Source organism: Heterodontus francisci, chromosome 37, assembly GCF_036365525.1.
Source record: "Heterodontus francisci isolate sHetFra1 chromosome 37, sHetFra1.hap1, whole genome shotgun sequence".
Classification (NCBI taxonomy): Eukaryota; Metazoa; Chordata; class Chondrichthyes; order Heterodontiformes; family Heterodontidae; genus Heterodontus; species Heterodontus francisci.
Genome location: NC_090407.1, coordinates 4062881 through 4086927, shown reverse-complemented (window position 1 = coordinate 4086927; position 24047 = coordinate 4062881). Strand labels below are relative to the sequence as shown.

Sequence of the window (24047 nt, the reverse complement as noted above, 5' to 3'; positions counted from 1 at the left end):
TATACTAACCCTACATTAATCCCATATTCCCTACCACCTACCTACACTTGGGGCAATTTACAATGGTCAATTTACCTATCACCTGCAAGTCTTTGGCAGTGGGAGGAAACCAGAGCACCCGGCGAAAACCCACACGGTCACAGGGAGAACTTGCAAACTCCGCATAGGCAGTACCCAGTACTGAACCCGAGTCGCTGGAGCTGTGAGGCTGCGGTGCTAACCACTGCGCCGCCTATTAAAAGCAACAAGGTAACATTGGTTGGGATTCTCTTTCAGGTGCAAGTGCCATATGCTCTTTTGTCTGGAAAATGCAAGACTGAAAACTACCAGAGCTCTGTGGTAGATGTTGTCACTTGTGAACAGAGTCCAAAACTAGGAATTATAAATACAGCATCATCACGAATAAATCCAGTAACAAACTCAGGAAAAACTTTATGCAGTGGTTAGAATGTGGAGCTTGCTACCATATTAGTTAAGACAAATAGTGTAGGTGCACTAAGGGGAAGCTAGGTAAATACATAAAGGAGAAAGGAATAGAAGAAAATCTTTAGAGTTTGATGAAGTAGACAGGGAGCGGGTTGTGCAGAGCATGAACACCAGCTAGACCTGTTTGTGCTGCAAATTCCATCTAATTGAGTCAACGGCACAGTGACGCAGTGGTTAGCACCGCAGCCTCACAGCTCCAGCGACCTGGGTTTAATTCTGGTTACTGCCTGTGTGCAGTTTGCAAGTTCTCCGTGTCTGCGTGGGTTTCCTCCCACATGCCAAAGACTTGCAGGTTGATAGGTAAATTGGCCATTATAAATTGCCCCTAGTATAGGTAGGTGGTAGGGAAATATATGGAATGGTGGGGATGTGGTAGGAATATGGAATTAGTGTAGGATTAGTATAAATGGGTGGTTGATGGTCAGCACAGACTCGGTGGGCCGAAGGGCCTGTTTCAGTGCTGTATCTCTAATAGTAATAAAAATAGAGCTCAGAAGCTAAAGAAATCACGTTCTACATTCTTTTGATTTTAAAACCAACTCTTCAAAGTGAGGTTGAGTAAGTTTAAGAGTAAATTGACTCCACAGCAACAGGTTAAACAGCAATTACTTGATAAGGAGTGGGAGTTTTGGCAAGAAACAATGAGCTCAATTCTTGGAAATCTGATTTGTGGTTGGTTACATGCCTTAAAAAAGTTAGAAGTTTGTGACAATGGAAACTGTAAATGACTTGTGGAAGGAATTGGCTTCGTAGGCTAAATGGCTTCCTTATTTCCAGGTAGCCTCACTAGCTGGACCCATATCAAAACATCACGGCTGAAATCTTGTTTTGAGTGATTAAAGTAATGACAATTTTAAGAAAAATGACAATATTCAAGCTGCTCACCTGACTTCAACCTGTCCATTTTAATTAGGGAAATTAAACTATGCAACTAGCAAAAAAACAATGAAGAAATGAGCATGGTTGTGTAGTTACTTGCAACAGCATTTCTGCAATTTTTATCTGTAATATTGGGCGGCACAGTGGTTAGCACCACAGCCTCACAGCTCCAGCGACCCGGGTTGATTTCTGGGTTCTCCGTGTGTCTGCGTGGGTTTTCTCCGGGTGCTCCGGGATGGTCAGCACAGACTCGGTGGGCCGAAGGGCCTGTTTCAGTGCTGTATCACTAAACTAAATATGCAACACCTGCCCATTTAATTATAAATCTGAAATTCCTAGAAATGTTAAAAAGCAAACAATCAGGCAGCATAAATCATAGCTTGATGAATCTTCACACCAGAACAAAATTGGTGCAAGTGTAACCAGTAAATTCATAAAGCGTCACTAGGAGGCTACCGAGCTGCACCCTTATAATAGTGGTGGCATGCTGTTATGTGGCATGCAATTACAACAGTGCTTTTATTTAAGGCATTTGATTTCATTTAGATCAACTGATATTTCAGCAATTTAAACAAACATCTTTACCCATCAAGATCCCTGCACAAGAGGTGTAGTGTTAGTGATATTTCTGAACTAGACCTTTTAAATTTTGGACAGTTCATACTTTTAAATAAAAATTTATAACCATGAAAAACCACTTTGATAAATGACTGACTCACTGGACAGTAAAAATATTACAGCTCAGGATAACTGAGAGGAAGTAGGCCTTTGACAGAAGTTTAAAAACATTACATAGTTGACACAAATTTAGTATTTATACACAATTCAAGCTCCTTGGATGAATGTATTGTATGAAAATCATTGTGCAATGCAGATCAGGAGTGTTTCAGGTCTGACCTCCAATCTGCACTAAGATTACCACCTTAGCCAGGAGACTCCATCTTAATCATTAAGCAGACAAGAACAAGCCCAACTATGAGATTTGGGCAGTCACTATTCAGGCCCGTCATATTTCAGGAGTCACCTCATCCAGGATTGGGAGAGTAAATAAACTCAACATACAAAACAATCAACTGCATGAGAAAAAAAAGATGGTAGAATTTCTGACAATGGCAGCTTAAGGTTAGTATTTGTTTATTAGTCCAATTTGCTTTGACTAGAAATCATACATTCATAGCATGCAACAAACATGGTACAGTGTACATGATATTGTGCAATAGCAAGTAAGCCTTGCAAAGGAGTCCAAAGACAACAATGGAGACAAGTTCTGGGAGTGGTGCTGTTATGGTGTATGTTGTGCTTGCTAAATCAATGTCCAATGTGTTCTGGCTGTGATGCCTTCCACACAACAGTCCATTACCCTACTCTAGTTGGGTGCAGCAGGCCCTGCCATGCAGTGAAGTGTTGCTGACGCCGCACCTAACAGCTGAGAGCAGGCCAGGAATGGGAATTGGATATTACCAAATTTCTTCTGATTCTGTGTCAAAAGCTTTTGAAATTTCTAATTAATGATGGAAATCTTGCTTTTGCAAGTCTATGGAAATACGTCACGAAAAGTAACCAGCCGAGACATACCTCATGTCAAACTGCTTTATTACATCTTAAATAACAGTACATTTTAATATAGTTATCTATCTTGCATCCAGCTTTCTTGTAGTACACCGACTTCAAAATTAAATACAAAAGGCAAAAGGAAAGGAGTGAGGAAAGACCTACAGAATTAATGGAAAGGGTTGCCGGTCCAGGCCTACGCACAATTACAGCACATCTGTACAGGTTTGCAGGAACAGAATGAGAAAGCCACTAATGCTAGTAAAGAGCACTTCTGTTTACAGTAAAGTATGGTGCAGAAAACTCTGCTGTTTAACTTAGCAAAATCAGAAAGCCAGAAACCTGTTCTAGAAAATGATTCTAACATTAAGCTTTCTACATAAAGAATTTCATTTTTTAATGTATAAACAAGATGGTTTGTTTCTTTTAAGAATCATTCAAGGTGAAGATCATTTGAACAGGCCAAGTTTGTTGAGAGCGCTACTCCAGAAAATGCATAGCTTTTATTCTTCATTGATTTATGCACAGAGTAGCCATGATTACAGCTGCAATGGTTACAATTTAACAGGTGTCTTAAAAGAACATCTACTGACTTAATTCCATAAAGCACTTTTTGCAATTCTACAGCATGCTTTTATAAGAGTAAACCCTCCCATGGCAAAAGGAAAAACAAAAAAAAACCTCCCCAAAAAAATTAACTTAGAAACCTCAAGATCATTATTTTCAACATTGACTTACATCATTTGATACACACATTGACCAAATCCAAGCACAGGACATCTGCTGCTGCTACAAGCGGGAATCTCCAAGAAGTATGGGCAGAGTGAGCCCTGAGCAACTTTACTGAGAAACCCAGCAGCTTAAAATTTATTGGGGACTTTTAATTTTTCGACGTTACCCACAAGGTGAGGGGGGGGGGGGGGGGGTGGGTGGTAAGAAAGAGGAGTGGGAGTACATTTTAAAAACAAGCATTCATTACCAGGACTGTGTGTGCTTGGTTAGTTTAATTCCAACATATTTTAAATGCAAATTATGTGCAACAAAAAGGTCCGTAATACAGGACAAGACCAAAAAGAAGATAGCTCTGGGACTAATTTACAGTCATTGACAAACCAGGACGATGCTGGTCTAGGACTCCCTTGTTTAGCAGAAAAATTTCATACCAGCAAATTCCTTAGCTAAAAACACAACTTAAAATTGAGATGCGTGTTAAAACAGAGCTTTCAAACCTTAACTGACAGCAAATCTTCATGGTTCTAAAATTTTAAACTGAGAAAATTAGCTGTTTATTCATGATTACCAAGTTCTCTTTTACAGTTACATTTTGTGGGAGAATAGTGTTTTCTCAAGACAAAAACAAAATAATGGTCCCAAAAGGAATGCGCAATCTCATTTTTATACCACAGAATCTTCCATTTAAAGATGCCTAACATTGTGCTCTTCATTATAGCAAAGGTTAAAAGTACATTTTGCCCTTTGAAGTTGGGGGTGTCCAAGTCAGTATCAGTGGATCGGATATGCAATGTCATTGAATGTGGAATGGTCTTCCAGTCACCATGGAGTCCGTCTGCAATCTGGAAAGAACGAAGAAAATTTGATTTAGTGAGTATTGCCCCATTGCTTCTTGTTTGGGCAGAAATTGAAAATAAAAACTTCCTGACTGAACTAGCAACCTGCTCACAACTTAACGTTCTGTGCCCTGGCTGTTAAGCCAACAACTCTACATCATACTGGTCAGAATGTCATGATTTGATTTGTTTTTTAAAAATAGGTTGCTCATCCACGGTGTTACTTCCTTTACAGATGAAATCCCTTGGTTAACACCATATTTTTGCACTCGAAGCACATGGAATACCCCTAAAGATTCCAAATGCAGTGTAAGGCATTTTGATCCAGTAGGTTATTCTTACAAATATGAGTCATTTTATTCTCGTGTGATGACCATCAAAAAGATCCTGTTGGGTTTTTCATCAAATGATAGCGATCCCCTATATTGTAGCTTGAAGGGTTCTGGGAAAATCATGTCAAACACATTCATCATTGTCTTGTACTACTGGAGCTGAATTAACTGTTGAGATTGTCTAAATTATCATGTATGGGACATTTACCTCGGTGCTCTGCAAAAATCTAGAAATTATGTCCTATTTTCAATTGTGTGGCAGATGAATGACAGGACAATTCCTTCACTCAAATGGAATTTAAGATTCCCCCAAGAGGTTTCATCTGTGGTCTGCCCTGCCAGAATATCGAATCAAATACTGATGAAGCTGATGTACAGCAGCTTGAAGTTGGCACAGTAACTGCAAGCCACACTAATGCTAATAAGACAGCCTTTAACGGAGAACCAAACACACTCAGTTGAAGAGCAAATGTTGGGTACAGTACCTTGAAGAGCGAAATTATGGCCAGAGAACCACTGTGGGTCTAACAGCATAATTTAAAAAAAATCTTGCATAAAACATGATACCAACAGCTGATTCCCTGACAATCCAAATAGATCATGAGACTGAAGTATGTGGAATGAAGGAGGATGCATTGCTCATGGTACTGTAACTTGCTGTCCACCAATTGTTTTACTCAACACTAATAAATATGGTAGCCAAGAAAAAAAAATCAAGATTTTTCATGCTGATTTCCTTTCCCCCCTCAATTGCTTGTATAGAAACTTGTGAAGTTACACTGCAGGAAAGTTTTTTTTTCACGTTTGTGCAACGAGACTTGGAAAACAGATTTTTCTCTTCACAAATCATGAAAAGCAAAAACTTTATTATTCAAAAAGAAAGACACTGAACCAGTCTATTTTCTGGGTTTTTATAAAATAGCGCTCAAAACATGGAGGCCAATTTGGAAGAAAATTACCACCAGATTCTCTGCATTATCACCAATGATGAACTGCTCCACTATTCACTTGCAGCAGAATCTTCATAAACAGAGATAAAGAAACTGTACAGAATGTTCGCATACGGAATGGCTGCAAAATCAGATAAGTCAATAGCTATTAAAAACAGAACTGCTCGTGACTCCTTCAGCTAAACAAAGAACTGCCTTTGCAATCAAACTAGTTTTTCAGAATAACTTTGAACTGAATCTAGCACAAGAAACAAGCTTACATATAACCCAAATATGCTAGATCTTATTCAGCTGCAGACCACTACTGCTCAACGAACCTACAGGTTTAGTTCCAGATCTTCAGAAAGCTATCCCATGATCCTGTTGCAACTGCCATGCCATCATCAGTAACACCCAGGCAGCTCACACGGTTATCATGGCCGGCCAGAACACCTGAAATAGTAAAGGGCAAAAACTTTTAATCGTACAAAAGTACAACTCACTTAGATTTTAATGGGAAAAGGGTCAATAGTATAAAATTGAAGATTGTCCTTCTCCATCATCAATTTGGATTTTGGACAAATTTGAATTATCAAATAATATGCAGTCCAGATTTAGACCGCTACTGATTCATCTTTGGTGCTTAATGTTATTTGAAAAAAATTAGGCAACATATTTGCTACCATTTTATTACTGTTTGTGATAATGATGTGAGCAGTTATTAAACTGCATCGCAACACTCAAAACAGTCCTGGGCAGTAGAACAAAATTTACTTATCAGACATACACAATGCACAGGAAATATTCTCGTAATTTACTAAAAAAGGCATAATTAGAATGAAAATGTATAAAGTACCAGCACGATCAGCTTTGAGAGTATCCCAAACATTGCAGTTGAAGTCATCATAGCCAGCTAGCAGGAGACGACCGCTCTTGGAGAATGCTACAGATGTAATGCCACAAATGATGTTATCATGGGAATACACCATCAACTCCTGATCAGCACGCACATCAAACAGCCTGCAGGTGGCATCATCTGAACCAGTTGCAAATGCATTTCCATTAGGGAAGAACTGGAAGACAATAGAGCACAGTAAACATGTACCTGCAGAAAGATTTAAAAACTTTTACTTATATAGCGCCTTTATCGTAATGAAACATCCCAAGGTGCTTCACAGAGGCATTATAAAACAAAATAGGACGCCAAGCCACATAAAGGGATAATAGGGCAGATGACCAAAAGCTTGGCCAAAGAGATAGGTTTTAAGGAGTGTCTCCCCAAGAGGAGAGGGTAGAAAGGTGGAGGGAGAGGTTTGGGGAGCGACTTCCAGAACTTTGGGTCCAGGCTGCTGAAAGCATGGCCCCCAATGGTGGAGCGATTAAAACCGTAAAAGGCTGGAATTAGAGGTCTGTAGGACTGGAGATTAGAGATAGGGAGAGATGAGACCATGAAGGGATTTGAGAACTAGAATGAGTGTTTTAAAATCGAGGCGTTGTTTAACCAGGAAACAGTGTAGGTTAGCAAGTACGGGGCAACGTATGAACGGCATCTGATGCAAGTTAGATACAAACAGCAGAGTTTCGGATTATGTTAAATTTTACGAGGGTAGAATGTGGGAGGGAAGAGTCAAATCTGGAAGTAACAGACACAGATGAGAGTTTCAAGAGAATAGCTGAGTCGGGCAGAGACGGGTGATGTTATAAAACTGTAAATAAGCAGTCTTCGTGTCCATGCAGATGTGGTTGAAAGTTCATCGCGGTCAAATGTGTCATCGCAGTTGCCAACAGTCTGGTTCAGCCTCAATTGTCGGAGAGGGATAGAATTGGTGGCGAGGAAGCAGAGTTTCTGGCAGGGCCCAAAGACAGAAGTTTCAGACTTCCCAGTATTTTATTGGAGGAAATTTCTGCTCATCCAGGGGGGAAAAAAAAGGATAGGAAGAAATATCTATTCTGAACATTCTACCTCGCTGAAATGGCTATTTTGTATTTCTGGGCTCCTACCCTCCTGAAGTGCTCGAGTAATGTCAATTACATGCGTCAGAGATATCACATTTTAAATGGGGTGAAAATTTGGGATTTAACTGGCAGCTGACCCAAAACTGATTTACCAAATTATTCGAGCAGTTCAACATGCAGTGACGCTCACCAGCAGCGCTTTGCCCCCGAAGCCAGGTGACTGCAGATGGCCTATTATTTTGTATGCTAAGGCTAAACTAGTGGGAAATATTAGTTGCTCCAGCCTTTGCATAGCTATGCAGAAATAAAGTCACCAAGCCTGTCTGCAAGTAATTTAAAGGAGCCTTTCTGGGTAATCATTCAATTTTAAACTTTAAATGCAAAAGAGCACTCAAAATATGTTTGAACAAAGACTTTGTCTAAACCGGAACGAATCTAGTTCGATACAGTATATTTTCTCAAAGTTAAACATTCCAATACATGGCGAACAGAGAAAATCTATTCAGGAGTGTGATGGAATATGCCCCACTTGCCTGGATGTGTGCAGCTCCAATACTCAAGGAGTCTGACACCATCCAGGGCAAAGCAGCTCAATTGGCACCCCACCCATCACCATAAACATTCACTCCCTCCACTACCAGTGGTGCACAGTGACAGCAGTGTGTACCATCTACAAGATGTACTGCAATAACTCATCAAGGCTCCTTCAACAGGTCCTTCCAAACCCAAGATCTCTACCACCTAGGAGGGCAGCAGGTGCATGGGAACACCACCTACAAATTCCCCTCCAAGACACACCATCCTGACTTGGAAATATATCAATCACCATTCCTTCACTGGCACTGGGTCAAAACCCTGGAATGCTCTCCTTAATAGCTCTGTGGGTGCACCTACACCACAAGGACTGCAATGGTTCAAGAAAATGGCTCACTGCTACCTCAACAGCAATTAGGGATGGGAAATAAATGTTGGACCTGCCAGTGATGTCCACATCCTGTGAACAAATTTTTTTAAAACCTTATCTAGGAACCTTTGTGATCAAATCTAGCCTGACAACATATATCAATTTGACATGAGAATCTGGAAAGCCTTTTTTTTTTAAAACTCCAAAAAAAATTCTCAAACCTTATTTTTGTGCCATGGACTTACTTTAACATAAACATGAACTAAACAATGTAAAATTATCATTTTGCAGATATTTTACAAAACCAGAAGGCTCTCAAACAATATTTTATTGGTTCTGACTGACTAACGATTAAAACAATGTCACTCCAGTCACACCTTTAACAAACCCACAAAAGAAAAAGCTGAACTTACACAAATGGCATTTATATCAGACTCATGTCCAGTGAAAGTCTGCCGACACATGCCATCTCGAATGTCCCAAAGTTTGCCAGAGGCATCACAAGCACCCGAGACAAAAAGTCTTGTATCAGGGCCGAGAGAAAGGCTCATGACATCACCAGTATGGCCAGTGAATGTGGTTGTTTGCTGCCCAGTTTCAATGTCCCAAAGAGCACTGATGATAGAAAGTGTATAGAAGTAAGTAGCTTAGATGCAAAAGAACACTTCAAATTACACCATAAATGCACAATATACAAGATAGCATTTCAATAATCTCAGCCTCCAATATAATATTTCATCTCGAGAAATCCTAACACTTCAAATTGTTTAAATCTGCATACAACGTTAACCCTAGAGTTGATCTGGGGATAACCAGACTGAGAAGACTGTCAATTTAAGCAGAATCTCCAAATTCTGCAAGATTAAACAAAACATGGAAATATAAAAGTGCCAAGTATATCCTCCTGATTGCACCCATTTGCCTAGATACAATAATCATAGATTTTTATATAAAACTGAAGACAAGGCCAACTTATTGACTCTATCCTTTTATTTCCATGCACATGGTTGACAGGCCATTTCAATCTCCCCCCGCTAAATCCATGAGCCAAACAAGTAAGATACAACTCACTTCAACTGCAATCACGAAGCAACATTTAATATTTGAACTAAGACTGGTATTCAGCGTGGAAGTGGCAGCTTACGTGCAATTTATTTACCCCTTAAGTTATGTTTAATGTGTAACTATGCCCTGATATTACATCCATCCGATTCTTTATGACCTGAAAAAGTTACGAGCAGACATTTTGCTTTCTTTCCCCAGATCTTTTTCCAGTAATTTAGCTTGGTGACCCTTTAACATACTGTTCAAGGATACAATCATTTGTGGCGTTTCAAAGTAGATTCAATGCTCATGGCATAGAAAAGGTGAAATTGCCTTACTTGCATTCAATACCCTGAATACCAGATGAAAATAAGTTGCTCACTTGACAGCATGCTTCAAAGCGTACTTTGATACAGATTTTTGGTCTCAGGGAATTAAGGGATATGAGGAGCGGACGGAAAAGTGGAGTTGAGGCTGAGGATCAGGCATGATCGTATTGAATGGCAGAGCAGGCTTGTGGGACCACATGGTATACTCCTGCTCCTATTTTGCATTATGCTAAAAACATGAATTGGTTTAACCAGTCTGGTAGTATTGCCAATGTGATATTAATGCTCACCAAGTGGTGTCTCCTGAACTGGTTACAATTTGATTATCATCCAGGAAGCGGCAACAGGACAGGTAACCTGAAATCAAGAACAATTAAAGCAGAAATCATTAAAACTGCGTACGCATACAAAAAAAGGCTAAAATCTGTATCTTTAATAATCCTCCCCATGCAATCGAATCAGTTAAAAAATACAGTTAACTATAGTCATGTGCGTATTTTCAATAATTTCCTTCTCTTCAACTTCTAGCCTCAGCATGGCTCCGTGGGCATCTCAAGTCTTTTTGTAACTTGCCCAAATGGGCATAGTTGTGGGACAGTTTAGACACCCGCCAAGCTAATTTACCTTGTGGGAATCTCAGTCGAGCCCATTCCTATCTTCATCCATGTCCACATATTTCCTGTAGGATCTACAGCTGGTTTTCCCCTCCAACTCAGGGCACTGATGAAAATTGTAATATCCTTATTACCATATGGCTGAGATCAGCCAACTCGGTGTAAATCAAGGATTGAATGTGGGACTTTCCTGCATGACTCAGGTACTCAATTTGGCATCAAAGGAGCATAATATTCCTTATCTTATCAATACACAATTTTGGGAATTGTGGGATGAATTTTTTCCCCATTTTTATACTGATTAGTTACTGCAGGTTCAATCTTCACAAACAAGAGAGCACACCATTATCTAACACAAAGACAGCATCTCTTTTTAAGCGAGTCCGATTAGAACTATAACCTAGGTGTTAACTCCACCTAGCTTTTTACAGTGGACGCTTAGACCATCCATCACTGAGGGATGCTCCATAAGCTTTTGAAAGCCACAGTAATTGTTCAGTGGAACCAGAGCTGCCCTTTCTGTATCTGGTTCTCTATCTACAACAATACTGTCTGAGGGCTCAAGAGGGTGGGTGGGTGGGGGGGTGAGGAATGCCGGAGTGTCTGAAAAGCAGTCAAAAGCAAGATTGCAAGTAGGTTTCTTCTCACAAAGGGTATAACAGAAGTTGGAGTAAAGATTTGCCACACCAATTTTTCAAAGATCAGCCCTCTGAATAAAGGAATGTTCAAACATTGTGAGGATCTAACACCCTGGAAGACACTCAACTCTGATTAAAGAAATTTCTCTACATTCAAGTCTGAAATAGCTGACCCCTTATCCTGAGACTATGATCCCCAGTTCTAGACTCTCCAGCCACAGGAAACAAGCCTTCTACAATAAAAGCAAAATATTGCAGATGCTGGAAATCTGAAATAAAAAGAAATGCTGGAAATACTCAGGTCAGTGACCCTATATCAGAACTGACAATTAGAAATGTACAAAATTTTAAGCAAGGAAAGGGGAGGGGGGGGCAAGAGATAACAAAAGAGGTGTTGATAGGACAAGGTCACAGAGAATAACTGACCAGAAGGCCTTCTAAACAAGCCTTCTAAATGGTTCCATTTGGATTTTTCAGTGAATGGGGAACTGACAGTCATTTCTATTGGGCTACAAGAGAACATTGTACACCTAGCCAAGTATCTTTCCCAAGAACAATACTTTATGCAACAAATTTGCCTCGCACTTCCTGACTAACTATGATGGACTATTATAATACCTTGCAAGATTTAGCAAATAGGAACTCTAAACCCAACAGCAAGTTTGTAAATGCAGTTGACCTAATAGGATTAATAAGACTGGTTTAATTTGGAGGGTGTATTGTGAGTTTAAGTATAGACATCAGTTATCCAATTGCACCGATTCTAGCAGATATCACAATTTGCATGGGGATTTCCCATATTTGCCTGCATGCAGAAAATCACAACATTTGCAGGTTTCACAAACAAATTATGCAAAATTGGTAGGCAAATGTTGTGGACATTGGTTACTTGAAAACACTTATTCAATGCCGGATCCTGCCACCAAATGGATTAAAAGATCCACTGCAGCTGAAGCATTGATAACTTCAGATCAAAACTTCACCGTAAACAAGTCTTACAAAGACTTGCACAGAACATCTGCCAAGATTTGTCAGCAAAATCAGGTATAAAACATCAACTTAAACTGGCTAAAGGACTTGATCAAGTGGACACAGACCAAGTCAGAACTGACGGTACTGATAGGTTAATAAAAAAAACTAACGCAGTGGAGGATGGGGCCTTGAAAAAAAATTGGGAAGAGAATTTGATCAAAGTGGCTCCACAGGGAACAAAGCTCTTCAGCCACAATGGTTGCCCCAGAGTATTTATTCGCAAGTACCAATGAACATCGTTTAATACTTGTCAAACTTTATACATTGGCTGCAGCACAAAAACAGCATAAACCTGCTGCCATTTTATCATTTGTGAAAGCAACATTGAATAATCTTTGCATTTTTGCAGAACCTGCAACTATTTTTACCTAACTAAAAATAACTACAAATAAAGACAAGCACTTTTTGCAGGATTTAATGAGAAATTTTTGAACTTAAAACATGGATGTTTTATTCCACTATTAAATCAGAGTACAATCTGATATTAATCCAAAAGTTTCAGATTTCCAATGACCATTTGTACTACAAAATAAAAATGAATTGTCTTGTACTCAGTCTGCAACACAATCAGGTATTAGTATAGTAAATTTACTCATCATTGGGCAAAGCACAGCCTTGTGCAGCGTCAAAATGCCCTTAAAATCAATACAAAGACCAATTTACTCATGTCTTTATATGACTTATACCCACAACCTCTAGCAAGAAAAATAGTCAGGACTGCTTACCTGTATGCCCAGCCAGCTCACGACTCACACGGACATTTCCTTCACGGGTTTTCAGATTATAAATGGAACAGATGTTATCCAAACCACCACAAGCAACATAGTTACCAGAAGGAGCGTACGCACAGGTCATGACCCAGGAAGACCGCAGAGGAATGGCATGAACCTATTGTTCAAACACAAAGGACAAAATACATCTTGAAGTGGTGCCCCATTTCTAATATAAAAGCAAAATACTGCAGATGTTGGAAATCAAATAAAAACAAAGTACTGAAAATACTCAGCAGGTCAGGCAGCATCTGTGGAGAGAGAAGCAGAGTTAATGTTTCAGGTCTGTGAAAGGTCACATCACTTTCTGTTTTTAGTTCAGATTTCTAATACATGCTTTTAAGATTTTCATTCCCTCCAAACCAAGTTTACAAATTCACATCACTTAGCAATGAGGTTACAAGATATGAACTTCCTTTGTTTCTTCAAATCCAATTTTGCTTATTTACATTAGTGTTTGTTCTGCCTTAGTTTAGCAACGCAGTATCACAAACAGCAACCACATAAACAAAGAATGCAACTCAAGAATCAAATCCTTCTGCACTGATACTTGGCTGATCAAAATTTGTGCAACTCAAGAAATGTACGACAGGGATGGTAACACTTTCAAGTGGAATATTTTCCATACCAGATGGTATACTGCACTTCTGCCTCTCCACAAGATTTCACAAGTTCAAGAAACCAACTAAGCACGAAATAAAATGAAATGCTCAAATGTGAAAAACACTCCCATCACCAGCTGGATTTAATAGACATTTAATCCTTAATACCAATCTATGCAGTTACAATTGTCACATTTCTTCCTTTTGGAGAATATAGATTGGTTACTCATTTCTCAATTTAAACAAATGTTCTGAAATTTCCCATTTTATTAACATTCAAGCCTGAACAGAAAAACATGTTGGACAAAGACACCAATTAAGCATTTCCATGAAGCCAGTGCAGATGTCAAAAACCATTTTCAGAAGACAAGACATCAACTGGTCAGTCTCAATGCAGTTCCTAGTGGGCAGAGGCACACAGCTCAAGAGTGCCTCAAAATGCAATCAATGAATGTGTAAGAAAATGAAACAAGTAACAATGGAGCAAACTAGCATGCTCGAGTTTGTATTTGAGCCATGCCATTGGGACAGTGTTACTTTGCAACATGAATTCTATACATTATCTGTTAATGCACCGCTAATTCACCAGCACTGAGCAGCGAGAACGCAGTTGCAAAAAAGTTTTATTAAACTGAACCTATCGAAAAAAAATGTATTTCATTTATGATGCTGATCCAAAACATGTATTCTATTCCTTTGCATTAACACAATTCACTATGACGAGCACAAAATCCAAATTAATTTAATTTGGCAGGGGGATGGCGACCTGAGGGTAGACTCAGTTGGGACAAAATCAGAAATGAAAATGGAAGGCAGAAAACTAATGGATGAGTCTAGAAGAGAGAGGAAACAAAGGTTAGACAATGATAAAAAAAAGTTTGGCAATGCTCAAGGATATCTATTTTATTGCAAGCAGTATAGCAAATGAAGCAGATGAGCTGAAGGCTCAGATAGACACGTGGCAGTATGATATCATAGCTAATACAGCAACATGGCTTAAGGAGGGACAGGAATGGCAGCTCAACATTCCTGGTTACAGGGTTTTCTGATGCGATAGGGAGGGAGATAAGAAAGGAGGGGGAGTGGCAATTTTGCTCAAAGAAACTATTACTGCTGTGAGGAGGGATATGTTAGAAGGTTCATCAAATGAGGCCATATGGATTGAGCAAAGCAACAAAAAAGGGGAAATCACACTGCTGGGAGTGTACTGCAGATCCCTAAAGAGTCAGAGGGAGATAGAAGAGCAGATATGTAGGCAAATCTGAGAAGTGCAAGAATAGGGCAGTAATAGTAGGGGATATTAATTACCCCAATATTAACCTTTCCTATCCTGAGTGGTGTGAAACAGGGCTGTGTTCTCGCACCCACACTTTTTGGGATTTTCTTCTCCCTGCTGCTTTCACATGCGTTCAAATCCTCTGAAGAAGGAATTTTCCTCCACACAAGATCAGGGGGCAGGTTGTTCAACCTTGCCCGTCTAAGAGCGAAGTCCAAAGTACGGAAAGTCCTCATCAGAGAACTCCTCTTTGCTGACGATGCTGCTTTAACATCTCACACTGAAGAATGCCTGCAGAGTCTCATCGACAGGTTTGCGTCTGCCTGCAATGAATTTGGCCTAACCATCAGCCTCAAGAAAACGAACATCATGGGGCAGGATGTCAGAAATGCTCCATCCATCAATATTGGCGACCACGCTCTGGAAGTGGTTCAAGAGTTCACCTACCTAGGCTCAACTATCACCAGTAACCTGTCTCTAGATGCAGAAATCAACAAGCGCATGGGTAAGGCTTCCACTGCTATGTTCAGACTGGCCAAGAGAGTGTGGGAAAATGGTGCACTGACACGGAACACAAAAGTCCGAGTGTATCAGGCCTGTGTCCTCAGTACCTTGCTCTACGGCAGCGAGGCCTGGACAACGTATGCCAGCCAAGAGCGACGTCTCAATTCATTCCATCTTCGCTGCCTTCGGAGAATACTTGGCATCAGGTGGCAGGACTATATCTCCAACACAGAAGTCCTTGAAGCGGCCAACATCCCCAGCTTATACACACTACTGAGTCAGCGGCGCTTGAGATGGCTTGGCCATGTGAGCCGCATGGAAGATGGCAGGATCCCCAAAGACACATTGTACAGCGAGCTCGCCACTGGTATCAGACCCACCGGCCGTCCATGTCTCCGTTATAAAGACGTCTGCAAACGCGACATGAAATCGTGTGACATTGATCACAAGTCGTGGGAGTCAGTTGCCAGCATTCGCCAGAGCTGGCGGGCAGCCATAAAGACAGGGCTAAATTGTGGCGAGTCGAAGAGACTTAGTAGTTGGCAGGAAAAAAGACAGAGGCGCAAGGGGAGAGCCAACTGTGCAACAGCCCCAACAAACAAATTTCTCTGCAGCACCTGTGGAAGAGCCTGTCACTCCAGAATTGGCCTTTATAGCCACTCCAGGCGCTGCTTCACAAACCACTGACCACCTCCAGGCGCGTATCCATTGTCTCTCGAGATAAGGAGGCCCAAAAGAAAGAAAACTGGGATAATTTTATGTGAAAGGAATTGAGGGAGCAAAATTCTTGAGGTGCATCAGGAGAACCTTTTGCCCAGTATGTAGCAAGTCCAACAAGAAAGGGTGCAGTTTTAGACTTCGTTTTAGGAAATGAAGATGGGCGGGTGGAAGGGGTGGCAGTGGGAGAGCATTTTGGTGGCAGTGATCACAATTCATTCAATCTGAACAATTATGGAAAAGGACAGATAGGACAAAAGTTAGAGTTCTCAATTGGGACAAGGCCAATTTTACAAAACTGAGGAGCGATTTGGCGAAAGTGGACTGGAAACAGCTACTTGATGGTAAATCAGTGTCAGAACAGTGGGAGGCATTTAAGGGGAGATTCAAGGGGTTCAAAGTAAACATGTTCCCACAAAGAAAAATGGTGAGACAGCCAAACCTAGAGCCCTATGGATGTCAAAGAGCGTACAGGCCAAGATAAGGCAGAAAAGGAAAGCTTATGTCTGACACCGAGAACTCAATACTACAGAAAGCTGAGAGGAGTATAGAAAGTGGAGGGGTGAAATCAAAAAGGAAATTAGGAAAGCAAAAGAGAGGGCACAAAAGAATATTGGCAAGCAAAATCAAGGTGAATCCAATGTAGACATGGTTCTTAATGAATACTTTGCATCTGTCTTCACAAGAGGGGGACAATGCAGATATTGTAGTTGAGGAGGAGTGCGAAGTATTGGATGCGATAAACATAGGGAGAAAGGTAGTATTATTGAAAGTTGATAAATCACCAGGGCCAGATGAATTGTACCCTAGGCTAAAAGTAGCAAGAGAGGAAACAGAAGGTCTGACCATCATTTTCCAGTCTTCACCGGATACAGGTGTGGTGTCGGAGGATTGGAGAACTGCTAATGCTTTCCCTCTGTTTAGAAAGGGGGCGAAGGATAGACCGAATAATTACAGGCCAGTCAGTCTAACCTCAGTAGCGGGCAAATTATTGGAGTCTATTCTGAGACACAGGATAAACTGTCACTTATAAAGGAAAAGGTTAATCAAGGATAGTCAGCATGGATTTAAGGGAAGATCTTTTCTGACCAACTTGATTGAATTTTTTGAAGTAACAAAGATAGATAGATGAGGGTACTGCAGTTGATGTGATCTACATGGATTTTGCAAGGCTTTTGACAAAGTCCCACATGGCAGATTGGTTTTTTAAAAAAAAATCCCATGGGAATCAGGGAAATGTAGCAAGGTGGATACAAAATTGGCTCCACAGCAAGAAACAAAGGGTAATTGTTGAAGGGTGTTTTAGCGACTGGAGGGCTGTTTCCAGTGGGGTTCCGCAGGGCACAGTACTGGACCCCCTGCTTTTTGTGGTATATATTAACGATTTGGATGTAAATGAAGGGGGCATGATCAAGAAGTTTGCAGATGACACAAAGATTGGCCGTATGGTAGATAGCGAGGACGACAGTTGCAGGAAGATACTGATGGTCTGATCAGATGGGCAAATGGCAAATGGAATTCAACATGGAGAAGAGTGAGGTGATACATTTGGGGAGATCAAACAAGGCAAAGGAATACACGATTAACAGGAAAATACTGAGAGGTGTAGAGGAAGTGCGGGACCTTGGAGTGAATGTCCACAGACTTCATTATGGGCGGCACAGTGGTTAGCACCGCAGCCTCACAGCTCCAGCGACCCGGGTTCAATTCTGGGTGCTGCCTGTGTGCAGTTTGCAAGTTCTCCCTGTGTCTGCGTGGGTTTTCTCCGGGTGCTCCGGTTTCCTCCCACAAGCCAAAAGACTTGCAGGTTGGTAGGTAAATTGACCATTATAAATTGCCCCTAGTATAGGTAGGTGGTAGGGAAATAAAGGGACAGGTGGGGATGTGGTAGGAATATGGGATTAGTGTAGGATTAGTATAAATGGGTGGTTGATGGTCGGCACAGACTCGGTGGGCCGAAGGGCCTCTTTCAGTGCTGTATCTCTAAACTAAACCCCTGAAGTTAGGACAGGTCGATAAGGTGGTAAGGAAGGCATATGGAATCCTTTCCTTTATTAGCCGAGGTACTGAATACAAGAGCAGAGAGGTTTTGCTGGAAATCTATAACTCATTGGTTTGGCCACAACTTGAGTACTGTGCGCTGTTCTGGTTACCTCATTATAGAAAGGATTTAATTGCACTAGAGGGTACAGAAGAGATTTACGAAGATGCCAGGACTGGGAAAATGCAGCTATGAGTTAAGGTAGGATTGGCTGGGGTTATTCTCCTTGGAAGAGAGAAGGGTGAGGGGAGATCTGATTGAAATGCACAAAATTTTGAGGGGCCTGGATAGAGTGGAGGTGAAGGGTCTATTCACCTCAGCAGAGAGGTTAGTGACGAGGAGGCATAGGTTTACAGTGATTGGTAGAAAGATTAGAAGGGGAGGTGAGGAAAAACCTCTTTACCCAGAGGGTGGTGGGGATCTGGAACTCACTGCCTGAAAGGGTAGTCGAGACAGAGACCCTCAACTCATTCAAAAGGAGTCTGGATATGCACCTCAAGTGCCGTAATCTGCTGGGCTAGGGACCAAATGCTGCAAGGTGGAATTAGAATAGGTGGGACTATTTTTTGGCTGGCACAGATGCAATGGGCCAAGTGGCCTCTTTCAATGCCTTAAACTTTCTATGATTCTAATAAAAAGTGAATACATCCATGAAGCATAGGAAAATGTCCAGAGGTCAAAAAGATCAAAAGCAGCTTAATAAAAAAAACTTCCATGAAATAATCAGAAAAAACACAATCCATTTAGCTACTGCCATACATCTACCAGAAACAACCACTGTATCCTCCAACTCATCAGGAACAAAACCACAAGAGACCCATAATTCAATAAATTTATAATGGTATACATGAGTTGAACCAGAGTGACAGAACTTGGTTTCCAGTGGAAACCGTTTAAAGAGAAACCAGGACAAATGAAATACGTGTCTCAAGAGTTTCAGTTGAAGCCAATTTGTTTTTAAATAGATCACAGGTAATAAAATTGTCATCTGAAGAACAGCTGGAGAGGTGGGGTGGGGGCACTGGAGGGGAAGGCGGAAGAAAGCTTGACTTATAGTAGTCATATACGCCAATGCAACTTTTGCCCTTCTCCAACATGATAAATGTAATCTTCAAAGCTGCTTTTAAATGTAATAGTATGGAAAAAAATAAGGTACACAATAGACCAGGAAGGTGTATTTTTGCCAGTCTTCTGATCAGATGGCTATCAAGACCAAATTACATTACAAATTGAACATGTAATCACCTTTTCATTAACTTTTAACTTTATGGTTATTTGCTATTGTACTATCAAAATGCCAACCATTACAGATCCAAAAGGAGGACCTTTGATTCTGTACGATGCACCAGGATCTAATTATTGCAGCACAGTGAAGTCATAATGCCAATGTTGAATATCTGATTGACCTTACGAAAAAAAAGTACAAACTAGAAGCCCTTTATCGAAATTATTTTGCAAAGCTCAAGAAACATCCCATGTGGACCTGCATTTTTAATATATCCAAACTTTACCGTCTCCCATTTGGTTTAAAAATTTCTATTTTTAAAACAATTACAGCAATTAACTACCTGCATTTACATAATGCCTTCAAGAAAAACATTCCAAAGCACTTTACAAAGGCAAACAGTGTGCCAGTGAAGGAAGCATTGGGGGGGGGGGGGTCACCAAAAGTTGTCAAAAAAGTGGGTTTTAAGGAGGGCCTCATGAACACAGTGCCAGAGGGGTTTAGGGAGTAAATTCAAATGTAGACCCTGGATGTGTTAAGATGTAACCACTAGTGGCGAAGCAGAGGGAGATGACCGACCAAGTGTTGAAATCCATGGAAATCAAGTGGGAAACTCTTCACTGATTGGAGTCACAAGTAGCACAAAGGAAGATGGTTGTGGTTGTTGGAAGCCAATCTCAGACCCAAGACAATGCTGTATGAGTTCCTCAGCACAGTGTCTTCAGCTGCTTCATCAATGACCTACAATCCGACATAAGGTTAAAAGTGGGGATGTTTGCTGATAATTGTAGTGCTCAGTTCCATTAGCAACTACTCAGATACAGAAGCAGTCAATGCCCACATGCAACAAGACCTGGACGACATTCAGGCTTGAGCTGAGAAGTGGCAAGTAACATTGCATCATGAGTACCAGGCAATGACCATCTCCAACAAGACAGAATCTAACCATCAGCATCATAATCACTGAACCCCCACCACTGACATCCTGGGGTTTAACCTTTGACCAGAAACTTAACTAAATCAACCATATAAATACTGTGGCTACAGGGGCACATCAGAGGCTGGGAACTCTGCAGTGAGTAACTCGTCTCCTGACCACCCCCCCCAAAGTCTCTCCACTACCTACAAGGCACAAGGTCACCATCCAAGACAAAGCAGCCCATTTGATCAGTACCCCATCCACTACCTTAAACATTTACTCTATTACTGGCGCACAGTGGTTCCTTTTTTCCTTTTTGGCCTCCTTGTCTGAGAGACAATGGGTAAGCGCCTAGAGATTGTCAATGGTTTGTGCAGCAGCGCCTGGAGTGGCTTTCAAGGCCAATTCTAGAGTGACAGACTCTTCCACAGGCGCTACAGGTAAAGTTGGTTGTCAGGGCTGTTACACAGTTGGCTCTCTCCTTACACTGCAGTCTCTTTCCCTGCCAACTGCTGAGTCTCTTCGACTCGACGCTCTTCAGCCTCACCATTATAGCTGTCTACCAGCTCTGGTGATCGCTGGCAATTGACTCCCATGACTTGTGGTCAATGTCATAGGACTTCATGTCACGTTTGCAAACATCTTTAAAGCAGAGACATGGATGGCTGTTGGGTCTGATACCAGTGATGAGCTCACTGTACAATACGTCCTTGGGGATCCTGCCATCTTCCATGCGGCTCACATGGCCAAGCCATCGCAAGCGCCGCTGGCTCAGTAGGGCATACATGCTGGGGTTGTTGGCTGCCTCGAGGACATCTGTGGTGGAGATACTCGGATTTGTGTTCCGTGTCAGTATGGCCTTTTCCCACACCCTCTTGGCCAGTCTGGAAATAGCAGCAGACGCCTTTCCCATGCACCTGTTGATTTCTACAGAGAGACAGGTAAAGGTTGAGCCCAGGTAGGTGAACTCTTGAACCATTTCCGAGGTGTGATCACTGACATTGATGGATGGAGCACCTCTGACGTCCTGTCCCATGTTCGTTTTCTTGAAACTGATGGTTCGGTCAAATTCGTTGCAGGCAGCCGCAAGCCTGTTGGAGTCTCTGCAGACACTCTTCCATGTGGGATGTTAATGCAGCATTGTCAGCAAAGAGGAGTTCCCTGATGAGGACTTTCTGTACTTTGGTCTTCGCTCTAAGACGGGCAAGGTTGAACAACCTGCCATCTGATCTTGCGTGGAGGAAAATTCCTTCTTCAGAAGACGTAAACGAGCGAGAGCAGCAGCAGAGAGAGATGATCCCAAACAGCGTGGGCCCGAGAACACAGCCTTGTTTCACACCACTCAGGATGGGAACGGGGTCTGATGAGGCGCCGTTATGCTGAAATGTGCCTTTCATATTGTCATGGAATGAGGTGATGATACTTAGTAGCTTTGGTGGACATCCGATCTTTGCTAGTAGTCTGAAGGGACCACGTTTGCTGACGAGGTCAAAGGCTTTGGTGAGATCTATGAAGGCAACATAGAGGGGCATCCGTTGTTTGTGGCATTTCTCCTACAGCTGGTGAAGGGAGAACAGCATGTCAATAGTGGATCTCTCTGCTCGAAAGCCGCACTGTGCCTCAGGGTAAACACACTCAACCAGCTTCAGGAATCTGTTTAAAATGACTCAAGCGAAGGCTTTCCCCAATGTGCAGAGCAGGGAGATTCCACGGTAGTTGTTACAGTCACCGCGATCACCCTTGTTCTTATAGAGGGTGATGATATTGGCATCACGCATGTCCTCTGGTACTGCTCCCTCATCCCAGCACAGGCAAAGCAGTTCATGGAGTGCTGAGTGCATAGCAGGCTTGGCACACTCGATTATTTCAGGGGTAATGCTGTCCTTTCCAGGGGCTTTTCCGCTGGCTAGAGAATCGATGGTGTTACTGAGCTCCGATTTTGTTGGCTGCTCGTCCAGCTCATTGATGACTGGTAAAGACTCGGCTGCATTGAGGACAGTATCAGTGACATCCTTTTCCCTGGAGTACAGTTCTAGGTCGTGCTCCACCCAGCGAACCATTTGCTTGCCTTGTTCAGTGATTGTTTCCCCGATTTAGACTTGAGGGGGAGGGGTGGGAGGGGGGCGATCTCCTTGATGGTTGTCCCAAAAGCACTCAATGCCGTCATACATTCCTCTGATGTTGCTGGTGTCAGAGGCCAGCTGAACACGAGCGCATAGGTGTTGCCAGTGATCATGTGCACAACGCTTCTGGCGGCTTTAAGTGCTAAGGATGTTAACGCACTGGGGGCTTTCTTGTAGTTCAGCAGTGCAGTGCACTTAGCGACTATGACTGGTTCTATCTTTTTTTTTTTTAAAGAGATACAGCATGAAACAGGCCCTTCGGCCCACCGAGTCTGTGCCGACCATCAACCACCCACTTATACTAATCCTACACTAATTCCATATTCCTACCACATCCCCACCTGTTCCTATATTTCCCTACCACCTACCTATACTAGGGGCAATTTATAATGGCCAATTAACCTATCACCATGCAAGTCTTTGGCATGTGGGAGGAAACCGGAGCACCCGGAGGAAACCCACGCAGACACAGGGAGAACTTGCAAACTCCACACAGGCAGTACCCAGATTTGAACCCGGGTCGCTGGAGCTGTGAGGCTGCGGTGCTAACCACTGCGCCGCCTCTCTTCAAAGAGAGACTGAAACCAGTCTGCATTCTGCTTCTCACGTTTGCCAAAGGTGGTCATTGCTGAGTCATAGATGGTGTCTCTGATATGGGCCTACTTGGTCTCTGCATCCCCTGGAGTGTTTTGAAGGGCTTTTTCAAGCGAATTGAGAAACTTGCAACAGCTGTGGATAAGAAATTCTGGTAGTATTGATGAACAGGCAGCCTGCTTGGAGTGATGTAGCTTCTTTGGTTTGAGTCTAATTTTGCTGCACACCAGGGAGTGGTCGGTGTCGCAGTCCGCACTGTGGAAGCTGCACGTGATTTGAACACACTTTATGGAGGCTTGCCTTGTGATGAGGTACAACTGGTGCCAACGTGATCTTGGGTGTTTCCATGAAACCTGGTGACAGGGTTTAGTATGAAAAAACGAGTTGGTGATGCAGAGGTTGTGATAGGTACACAACTCCAGCAGTCTCTGTCCATTCTCATTCATCCTTCCAATGCCATATTGCCCGAGGCAGGAGGGCTATGAGTCATGGTCGGCCCCAACCCTAGCATTAAAAGTGCCCCAGCAGAAACAAATGTTCAGTATTAGGAATGCTACTAATTATATAATGGAGTTCCTCGTAGAACTGGTCTTTAACTTCAAGTGGGGAGCAGTGTGTTGGAGCATAGACGGTGAGCAGTCGGATGGACAGTATCTGTTCTGAACCATTTGTAGGTGGCTCCATCAGGCTGAGCAAAGAGTTTCTGATGGCGAAGCCCATCTATGCTGTCTTGGTTCTTCTGGATCCCTACCCTGCCAGTAGAAGGTGTAGTCTTGCTCCCTTAGTGATCTGCTTGCAAGGAGGGGTATCTCCTGAAGTGCTGCAATGTCCACATTGAGTCTACTGAGCTCGTTTTTAATGATGGCAGTCTTGAGAGTTGTCGATTTGTGTAGGGTTTTCCGACAGGCCAGGACACAGTTCCAACGAGCAAAACGAAGGGCTGGTACCTTCTTTCCTTTTTTTGTCATGCTGTTTGGTGCGGTATTACAGTCCACTTGTCAGGCAATGACCCTG

The 24047-nt window shown here is 42.1% G+C and overlaps 1 protein-coding gene across 2 annotated transcripts in view; it reads right to left on the bottom strand.

The window, feature by feature from the left end:
• Positions 1 to 2941: 2941 nt before the first annotated feature.
• The window catches only part of LOC137351958 (guanine nucleotide-binding protein G(I)/G(S)/G(T) subunit beta-1), a 79204-nt gene continuing 58098 nt past the window's right edge, over positions 2942 to 24047 (bottom strand). Inside the window, exons 6-11 of one of the 2 annotated variants that reach the window (XM_068016860.1) lie at positions 12988 to 13150; positions 10269 to 10335; positions 9019 to 9220; positions 6602 to 6818; positions 6084 to 6198; positions 2942 to 4490 (exon numbers count right to left, since the gene is read on the bottom strand). In XM_068016860.1, the coding sequence (XP_067872961.1) occupies positions 6092 to 6198; positions 6602 to 6818; positions 9019 to 9220; positions 10269 to 10335; positions 12988 to 13150 (756 nt within the window). In that variant the 3' untranslated portion in view covers positions 2942 to 4490; positions 6084 to 6091. The remainder of the gene's footprint in view (positions 4491 to 6083; positions 6199 to 6601; positions 6819 to 9018; positions 9221 to 10268; positions 10336 to 12987; positions 13151 to 24047) is intronic. The other variant, XM_068016861.1, reaches the window with a different exon arrangement.